The sequence below is a fragment of the Salmo salar genome, unplaced genomic scaffold (assembly GCF_965601325.2).
Source record: "Salmo salar unplaced genomic scaffold, fSalSal1 ptg001127l, whole genome shotgun sequence".
Classification (NCBI taxonomy): Eukaryota; Metazoa; Chordata; class Actinopteri; order Salmoniformes; family Salmonidae; genus Salmo; species Salmo salar.
The window spans coordinates 118,786-129,372 of NW_027675629.1; the positions used below are offsets into that span (position 1 = coordinate 118,786).

At 49.4% G+C, this 10,587-nt stretch overlaps 1 protein-coding gene across 1 annotated transcript; it reads left to right on the forward strand.

Moving 5' to 3' along the window:
• Positions 1-1,032: 1,032 nt before the first annotated feature.
• LOC145877401 (receptor tyrosine-protein kinase erbB-4-like) lies at positions 1,033-8,755 on the forward strand (the record flags this gene model as incomplete). The annotated part of the gene is made up of 3 exons (XM_082972737.1): positions 1,033-1,155; positions 2,142-2,240; positions 7,990-8,755. Coding segments are annotated over 3 exons (516 nt in total), but the record flags the coding sequence as incomplete, so codon positions are not given.
• Positions 8,756-10,587: the final 1,832 nt, after the last annotated feature.

Consider the following 10,587-nt stretch of genomic DNA (forward strand, 5'->3'; position numbering starts at 1 on the left):
AGACACACAGAAACATAGAGAGACACACAGAAACATAGAGAGACACACAGAAACATAGAGAGACACACAGGAACATAGAGAGACACACAGGAACATAGAGAGACACACAGGAACATAGAGACACACAGGAACATAGAGACACAGGAACATAGAGAGACACACAGGAACATAGAGACACAGAAACATAGAGAGACACACAGGAACATAGAGAGACACACAGAAACATAGAGAGACACACAGGAACATAGAGACACAGGAACATAGAGAGACACACAGAAACATAGAGAGAAACACAGAAACATAGAGAGACACACAGGAACATAGAGAGACACACAGGAACATAGAGAGACACACAGGAACATAGAGAGACACACAGGAACATAGAGAGACAGGAACATAGAGAGACACACAGGAACATAGAGAGACACACAGGAACATAGAGAGACACATAGGAAGATAGAGAGACATACACACAGCGAACAGAGACACACACACACAGACACACACACAGTGAACAGAGAGAGACACACACAGCAAAAAGAGAGACACACACAGCGAACAGAGAGACACACACACACACAGCGAACAGAGAGACACACAGAGCGAATAGGGAGAGACACACACACACACAGCGAACAGAGAGACACACACACACACAGCGAACAGAGAGACACACAGAGCGAATAGGGAGAGACACACACACACACAGCGAACAGAAATACACACACACATACACACGAACACACACACACTCTGACCGACAGATATATGGTCTCATTATGGTGTTTGATGACCGATGCTGAGCTGGTTGATTATGTTTGTGATAAACCTATATGAAGGGCCCTGATAGGCTGATTGGCTCATTAAGATGTGCATTGATTGGTCGGCTGATGGAGGTATTGACCGTGTGTGTGTGTGTGTGTGTGTGTGTGTGTGTGTGTGTGTGTGTGTGTGTGTGTGTGTGTGTGTGTGTGTGTGTGTGTGTGTGTGTGTGTGTGTGTGTGTGTGTGTGTATATGTGTGTGTGTTCCAGTTGGTGGAGCCCCTGACCCCTAGCGGTACGGCCCCCAACCAGGCCCAGCTTCGCATCCTCAAAGAGACAGAGCTCAAGAGGGTTAAGATCCTCGGCTCAGGAGCCTTCGGCACAGTCCACAAGGTACGGTTGATTGTGCCTCTGTTTGTGAGTGTGCCTTTCATTCATTTGCCTTTCATTATTTTGCCTTTCATTATTCCGCCTGGTTCTGTCCTGATATGACGGATGACAGTGTGACTTTGTGTAATACTGTGTATGTTTGTGAGTGTCTGTCTTTTCTCATTATTTCTGACATTGCTTTTATTCTCTGAGATTGTGGGAAGGGTTTATGTGTCTCCTTTCAGTGTGTCAAAGTGTGTCGATATGTCCATAGGAGTGTGTGTTTACCAGTGGTATCTCTCCTTGCCTATGTATTTCAGGGCATCTGGGTCCCAGAGGGAGAGACAGTAAAGATCCAAGTGGTATCTCTCCTTGCCTGTGTATTTCAGGGCATCTGGGTCCCAGAGGGAGAGACAGTAAAGATCCCAGTGGTATCTCTCCTTGCCTGTGTATTTCAGGGCATCTGGGTCCCAGAGGGAGAGACAGTAAAGATCACAGTGGTATCTCTCCTTGCCTGTGTATTTCAGGGCATCTGGGTCCCAGAGGGAGAGACAGTAAAGATCACAGTGGTATCTCTCCTTGCCTATGTATTTCAGGGCATCTGGGTCCCAGAGGGAGAGACAGTAAAGATCCAAGTGGTAACTCTCCTTGCCTGTGTATTTCAGGGCATCTGGGTCCCAGAGGGAGAGACAGTAAAGATCCAAGTGGTATCTCTCCTTGCCTGTGTATTTCAGGGTATCTGGGTCCCAGAGGGAGAGACAGTAAAGATCCCTGTGGTAACTCTCCTTGCCTGTGTATTTCAGGGTATCTGGGTCCCAGAGGGAGAGACAGTGAAGATCACAGTGGTAACTCTCCTTGCCTGTGTATTTCAGGGTATCTGGGTCCCAGAGGGAGAGACAGTAAAGATCCAAGTGGTAACTCTCCTTGCCTGTGTATTTCAGGGCATCTGGGTCCCAGAGGGAGAGACAGTAAAGATCCCAGTGGTAACTCTCCTTGCCTGTGTATTTCAGGGTATCTGGGTCCCAGAGGGAGAGACAGTAAAGATCCCAGTGGCCATAAAGATCCTGAACGAGGCTACGGGGCCCAAAGCAAACGTGGAGTTCATGGACGTGAGTATTACACCACAACTGTGTGTGTGTGTGTGTGTGTGTGTGTGTGTGTGTGTGTGTGTGTGTGTGTGTGTGTGTGTGTGTGTGTGTGTGTGTGTGTGTGTGTGTGTGTGTGTGTGTGTGTGTGTGTGTGTGTGTGTGTGTGTGTGTGTGTGTGTGTTGATATTAGTTGAGCTCATTCCATCTTCTGAAACCTCAGTCTAGTCAGGTTGATCAGTTCAGCCCAGAAACTCCTACCCCCAGCGTAATGGCTGACATGTAGTCTATTGCACCAGGTCTGTTAACATCACCAGGTGTTTATATGGCATATAGCCTTGTCTGTACCACTGGGTAGAGGGTTTGCAGGGAAGAGGACAGAGGGAGAGGGGCTAGAAGCCCTTGACTTGCCTTTGAGCCAAGCCTGGGTTGGGGGTAGGTTAGAGGATTGGGTAGGGGATAGAGGATGGAGTAGGATAGAGGATGGGGTATGGGTTAGAGGATTGGGTAGGGGATAGAGGATGGGGTAGAGGATGGGGTATGGAATAGAGGATGGGGTAGAGGTAGAGGATGGGGTGGGGATTAGAGGATGGGTAGGGATTAGAGAATGGGGTAGGGATTAGAGGCTTGGGTTGGGGTTAGAGGATGGGGTAGAGTTTGGAGGCTGGGGTTGGGGTTAGAGGATGGGGTAGGGTTTAGAGGACGGGGTAGGGATAAAGGCTGGGGTAGGGATTAGAGAATGGGGTAGGGATTAGAGGATGGGGTAGGGATTAGAGGATGGGGTAGAGAATAGAGGCTGGGGTTGGGGTTAGAGGATGGGGTAGGGATTAGAGGATGGGGTAGGGATTAGAGGATGGGGTAGGGATTAGTGGATGGGGTAGGGATTATAGGATGGGGTTGGGTTAGAGGATGGAGTAGGGATTAGAGGATGGGGTAGGGATTAGAGGATGGGGTTGGGATTAAAGGATGGGGTAGAGATTAGGGGCTGGGGTAGGGGCTAGAGGATGGGGTAGGGATTAGAGGATGGGGTAGGGATAGAGGACGGGGTAGGAAAGTGGATGGGGTAGGGGGTAGAGGATGGGGTAAGGGTTTGAGGATGGGGTAGGGTTTATAGGATGGGGTAGGGAGTAGAGGCTGGGGTAGGAATTAGAGCCTGGGGTAGGGTTTAGAGGATGGGGTTGGGTTACATGATGGGGTAGTGATTAGAAGATGGGGTTGGGAATTGAGGATGGGGTTAGGATTAGAGGATGGGATAGGGATTAGAGAATGGGTAGGGATTAGAGGATAGGGTAGGATAGAGGATGGGGTAAGGGTTAGAGGATGGGTAGGGATTAGGGGACGGGGTAGGATGGAGGATGGGGTAGGGTTAAGGATGGGGTAGTGATTAGAGGATGGGGTAGGGATTAGAGGCTGGGGTAGGGTTTAGAGGATGGGGTAGGGATTAGTTGATGGGGTAGGGGTTAGAGGATATGGTAGGGGTTAGAGGATGGGGTAGGTTAGAGGATGGGGTAGGGGAAGAGGATGGGGTAAGGGTTAGAGGATGGGGTAGGGGTTAGAGGATGGGGTAGGGGTAGAGGATTGGGGTAGGATAGAGGATGGGGTAGGACAGAGGATTGGGTCGGACAGAGGATTGGGTCAGACAGAGGATGGGGTAGTTTAGAGGATGGGGTAGGTTAGAGGATGGGGTAGAATAGAGAATGGGGTAGAACGGTGGATGGGATTGGGGTTAGAGGATGGGGTAGGTTAGAGGATGGGGTAGAATAGAGAATGGGGTAGGACAGTGGATGGGATTGGGGTTAGAGGATGGGGTAGGATAGAGAATGGGGTAGAATAGATTATGGGGTAGGATTAGAGGGTGTGGTAGGATCGAGGATGTGGTAGGACAGAGTAAGGGGTAGGATAGAGGATGTGGTAGGATAGAGGATAGGGTAGGATAGAGGATGGGTTAGGATGGAGAATGGGGTAGGATTGAGGATAGGGTAGGAGGAATGATGGGGTAGGACAGAGGATGGGAGAGGATGGGGTAGGACAGAGGATGGGTAGGATAGAAGATGGGGTAGGATATAGGATTGGGTAGGAGGGGTATGGGGAAGGATAGAGGAAGGGGTAGGATAGAGGATAGGGTAGGGTAGAGGATGGGGTAGGGATAAGAGAATGGGGTAGGGTTAGAGAATGGGGTAGGATAAGGGATGGGATAGGGGTTAGATTATGGGGTAGAATAGAGGATGGTAGGGTGGAGGATGGGGTATGAAAGATGATGGGGTAGGATAGAGGAATGGGTAGGGTAGATGGGGTAGGGATTAGAGAATGGGGTAGGATAGGGGATGGGGTAGGGGTGGAGGATGTGGTAGGATAGAGTATGGGGTAGGAGTGACGATGAGGTAGGGTGGAGGATTGGGGTAGGGTCTATCAAGCATGCTGGTTGGAGAGAGAGGCATTTTGCCAAACCTAATTGAAAAGCCCCATCCTCCCTCCCTTTCTTCTCCCTCCTTCCTGTCTCCCAGTGGATGGCGTTGGACATCCAGAGCCCACATGGCTCCCCAGTTTTTAAACGACTATCTAAAAGCAGGCCCACAGGCTGCCACTGTGACAGTTAGAGACAGACCAGGAGCCAGCAAGCTGTTCTCCCTCACACACACACACATAAACTGCTTAGCATCATTTACTGTCTGGAAGTGGATGTGTGTGCGCGTGTGTGTGCGCGTGTGTGTGTATGTGTGTGTGTGTGTGTGTGTGTGTGTGTGTGTGTGTGTGTGTGTGTGTGTGTGTGTGTGTGTGTGTGTGTGTGTGTGTGTGTGTGTGTGTTTGTGTGTGTGTGTGTGTGTGTGTGTAGTTTGGACTAATGAATGATTATATTAACAACTCTTTATTACTCATAAAGATACTCATGAACACACTCATAAAGACACTCATAAACTTAAACACACACACACACACAGCTTTGCATCCCTGGGGTTGTGCCATTCTATCCCTGGGGCTGTGCCAGTCTATCCCTGGGGTTGTGCCATTCTATCCCTGGGGTTGTGCCATTCTATCCCTGGGGTTGTGCCATTCTATCCCTGGGGTTGTGCCATTCTATCCCTGGGGTTGTGCCATTCTATCCCTGGGGTTGTGCCATTCTATCCCTGGGGTTGTGCCATTCTATCCCTGGGGTTGTGCCATTCTATCCCTGGGGTTGTGCCATTCTATCCCTGGGGTTGTGCCATTCTATCCCTGGGGTTGTGCCAGTCTATCCCTGGGGTTGTGCCATTCTATCCCTGGGGTTGTGCCATTCTATCCCTGGGGTTGTGCCATTCTATCCCTGGGGTTGTGCCATTCTATCCCTGGGGCTGTGCCATTCTATCCCTGGGGTTGTGCCATTCTATCCCTGGGGCTGTGCCATTCTATCCCTGGGGTTGTGCCAGTCTATCCCTGGGGTTGTGCCAGTCTATCCCTGGGGTTGTGCCATTCTATCCCTGGGGTTGTGCCATTCTATCCCTGGGGTTGTGCCATTCTATCCCTGGGGCTGTGCCATTCTATCCCTGGGGTTGTGCCATTCTATCCCTGGGGTTGTGCCATTCTATCCCTGGGGCTGTGCCATTCTATCCCTGGGGTTGTGCCAGTCTATCCCTGGGGTTGTGCCATTCTATCCCTGGGGCTGTGCCATTCTATCCCTGGGGTTGTGCCATTCTATCCCTGGGGCTGTGCCAGTCTATCCCTGGGGTTGTGCCAGTCTATCCCTGGGGTTGTGCCATTCTATCCCTGGGGTTGTGCCATTCTATCCCTGGGGCTGTGCCATTCTATCCCTGGGGTTGTGCCATTCTATCCCTGGGGTTGTGCCATTCTATCCCTGGGGCTGTGCCATTCTATCCCTGGGGCTGTGCCATTCTATCCCTGGGGTTGTGCCAGTCTATCCCTGGGGCTGTGCCAGTCTATCCCTGTGTGTGTGTGTGTGTGTGTGTGTGTGTGTGTGTGTGTGTGTGTGTGTGTGTGTGTGTGTGTGTGTGTGTGAGTGTGTGTGTGTGTGTGTGTGTGTGTGTGTGTGTGTGTGTGTGTGTGTGTGTGTGTGTGTGGAAGATGAGCGAGATATCCCTAAACACACTCTCATCACACACACACACACACCACCTCATATATTAGCCCTCATATCCTAGTACAGAAGCACACTCCCTTCTAACAACTGTCAGGGCCTCCTGTCACACAACAGAGACTCACAAAGCTAGTTTTCTTCCCGTGTGAGTGTCTGGTTCAGACTTCCACGACCATTTTTGTCTGTACTCTGGGCTGAAGTTTTATGATGTGGAGATGTAATGCTGCTACTTTACCGCGGTGTTAAATCAGAGCACTGTCGGTGTCAAAAGGACCTCTCTACTGCCTGCACTGTGCCGGGATTAATCTACTCTCCACCGCTGAGCCACTCTCACCTCCTTTAGAATCTAAATGTAAAGGCCCTTCATCTATCAAGCCCCCGGCAGCTTTAAAATACCTGATCTTTGCGCTGAGAATGTAGCAATCAGCCACGCTATGTGTAGCTAGAGTAGAAGTCAGCCAGGCTATGTGTAGCTAGAGTAGAAGTCAGCCAGGCTTTGTGTAACTAGAGTAGAAGTCAGCCAGTCTGTGTGTAGCTAGAGTAGAAATCAGCCAGGCTGTGTGAAACTAGAGTAGAAGTCAGCCAGGCTTTGTGTAACTAGAGTAGAAGTCAGCCAGTCTGTGTGTAGCTAGAGTAGAAATCAGCCAGGCTGTGTGAAACTAGAGTAGAAGTCAGCCAGGCTGTGTGTAACTAGAGTAGAAGTCAGCCAGTCTGTGTGTAGCTAGAGTAGAAATCAGCCAGGCTGTGTGTAACTAGAGTAGAAGTCAGCCAGTCTGTGTGTAGCTAGAGTAGAAATCAGCCAGGCTGTGTGAAACTAGAGTAGAAGTCAGCCAGGCTGTGTGTAACTAGAGTAGAAGTCAGCCAGGCTGTGTGTTGCAAGAGAGAACATAGAGGGAGGCTGTGTGTAGCTAGAGAGAAGATAGATGGAGGCTGTTTGTAGCTAGAGAGAAGATAGAGGGAGGCTGTGTGTAGCTAGAGAGAAGATAGAGGGAGGCTGTGTGTAGCTAGAGAGAAGATAGATGGAGGCTGTTTGTAGCTAGATAGAAGATAGAGGGAGGCTGTGTGTAGCTAGAGAGAAGATAGAGGGAGGCTGTGTGTAGCTAGAGAGAAGATAGAGGGAGGCTGTGTGTAGCTAGAGAGAAGATAGAGGGAGGCTGTGTGTAGCTAGAGAGAAGATAGATGGAGGCTGTGTGTAGCTAGAGAGAAGATAGATGGAGGCTGTTTGTAGCTAGAGAGAATATAGAGGGAGGCTGTGTGTAGCTAGAGAGAAGATATAGGGAGGCTGTGTGTAGCTAGAGAGAAGATAGAGGGAGGCTGTGTGTAGCTAGATAGAAGATAGAGGGAGGCTGTGTGTAGCTAGATAGAAGATAGAGGGAGGCTGTGTGTAGCTAGATAGAAGATAGAGGGAGGCTGTGTGTAGCTAGAGAGACGATAGAGGGAGAAATAATGGTGAATGGGTGTCGGTCAAAGGTGTCTGTGACACATACACACACACCCTGGCATTCACTACACTACACTACACTACACTACACTACACTACACTACACTACACTACACTACACTCTGTCAACACCTATCACCATAACACTTGTATTTCCCCTTCCACCTGTGTGCACTTGGCTGTTTGCTCTGTATCCTCCCTCCCTCCGTCCACAGTGTTATGTCAGATTTCCCCAGGCCTGAGTCCCTATCTATCCCCACCAGGAGGCTCTGATTATGGCCAGCATGGAGCACCCCCACCTGGTCCGTCTCCTGGGGGTCTGCCTGAGCCCCACCACACAGCTGGTCACCCAGCTCATGCCCCACGGCTGCCTCCTCGACTACGTCCACGAACACAAGGACAACATCGGCTCTCAACTGCTGCTCAACTGGTGTGTCCAGATCGCCAAGGTAGGATGGCACTGGGGCTGTCTTGAGGGAGGGTGTGTGTTTGTGAGTGTGTTTGCGTGTTTGGTCAGTGTTCAGCGCAATTCAGAGTCCACAGACGCAGAGATGTGACAGTCCATCATCCATTGTGACATAGCTACGTGGCTCTACCACCATCCGCGGGGAGGCACAGCCGACCAAATTCACAACCATCGCGACTCCACGTACACGTCCTCTATTCATTTCAATGTGTAACAGCTGGAAAAATAGCTTGAGCCGCACTGAGAATTCAAAAAGTATGAAAGCCAACGGTCCAATGTTCTAGAACACAGCTGTGTGTACACCTACACATTTTGGACTTTGATAGGCGTTTTACACTTGAGCTGAATGATCTTAAATCCTGTTTCCATAGAACACCATGGCTATGCCTGAGGAATGCTATCACTCTACGACAATCAACCATTTCCCAACAAAATCAATATCACCACTTCTTTACCAATAAGTGACAGAATCCAGAACCCCAATCTCTCTCTCTCTCTCTCTCTCTCTCTCTCTCTCTCTTTTGTTCCCTCCCTCCCTTTCCGTCTCTGTCTCTGTATCTGTCTCTCTCTCTCTCTCTCTCTCTCTCTCTCTCTCTCTCTCTCTGTCTCTCTCTCTCTGTATCTATCTCTCTCTCTCTGTCTCTCTGTCTCTGTCTCTGTCTCTCTCTCTCTCTGTCTCTCTGTCTCTGTCTCTATCTCTCTCTGTATCTATCTCTCTCTGTCTCTGTCTCTGTCTCTCTCTGTCTCTGTCTCTGTCTCTCTCTCTCTGTCTCTCTCTCTCTGTCTCTGTCTCTCTCTCTCTGTCTCTATCTCTCTCTGTATCTCTCTCTTTGTCTCTCTCTCTATCTCTCTGTCTCTGTCTCTCTGTCTCTCTCTCTGTCTCTCTCTGTCTCTGTCTCTGTCTCTGTCTCTCTCTGTCTCTGTCTCTATCTCTCTCTGTATGTGTCTCTCTCTCTGTATCTATCTCTCTCTGTCTCTGTCTCTGTCTCTGTCTCTGTCTCTCTCTCTCTCTCTGTCTCTCTCTCTGTCTCTCTCTCTCTGTCTCTGTGTCTCTGTCTCTCTCTGTCTCTCTCTCTCTGTCTCTCTCTCTCTGTCTCTATCTCTCTCTGTATCTATCTCTCTCTCTCTCTGTCTCTCTGTCTCTCTCTCTGTCTCTGTCTCTCTCGGTCTCTATCTCTCTCTGTATCTATCTCTCTGTGTGTCTCTCTCTCTCTATCTCTCTCTCTCTCTGTCTCTGTCTCTGTCTCTCTGTCTATGTCTCTGTGTCTCTCTCTCTCTGTCTCTGTCTCTCTGTCTATGTGTCTCTCTCTGTATCTATCTCTCTCTGACACTGTATCAGGTATGGTTTGAGTTCCACTATTAGAGCAGCATTAGACAGGCTTTCACCAGCTTGCCGCAGGCTTGCAGGCTGTCAGTGATAAGAGGCCTGCAGGCTAATGTGCTGCTATCGCCAGCAAGCTCCCATTCCCTCCACTCCCCGTGATGGATGATTTAAATGAGCTTGAGGAACAGAGTACTTAAGCAGGTACTTATTGAAGTAAGTGGATTCGATTTAGCTTGTGGTGGGGAGAGAGGCTGGAGAGCTGGGGTAAAGTGTGGGAAAGGGAGAGGGATATGGGGGTTGTAGGGTGGGCAGGGAGGAGATGACCCTTACCATTAAGGCATTCATTTGAATAGGGAGTACGGCATCTGTATTAGGATGAGGGTTGAGGATGTCCTAATATGGATGATGTACTTACCATTCACCACTCAGCCACTCCCCATAGAAGTAGGGACGAGGAAGGAATGGTCTGGTGAAGCGTGAGCTTGTATCAGGCTAAAGGCTGTTCTGGCTGGAAGCATGGGATAGTTTTTGATAGTGTTTGTTGGGTCTATTGGGTTGATCAGGTGAAATCCTTTATTGGATAATGGTAATCTAATGATGTGAAGGTAGCCTGCTGTTGTCACTGATTCTCTGATAGACTGTTTTAAAATCAGTGAAGAAATCTGTAACACAATGTGTTTTATACCCAGTCATTCACCCCCACATGTTGTGGCCAACAGTGGCAACAGTGACTGAGAAAAAAATAAAATGAAATGTAATGAAAGAATGTTAGATGATCCTCCTACCCTCCTCTGGCTTGCCGTACATTATTCCAGAGTTGTTCCTCAAGGTCAACCTGAAGTGATTAGAAATCTCATTGGTCACCTCTTCTTGCCTTCCGGAAGTACCTTCTGGATCCATCTCATTGTCCAAGTGTTTCTCTCCTGAGACATCCCAATGACACACACATGAACATACTTACACATGGACATACACCCACACACATAGCGCCCCACCTGACACACACACACATCTGTGGACGTGAGCAGACTCAGCTGTTTTTTCTCTCCTCCAGTCGGACACAACAGAGTG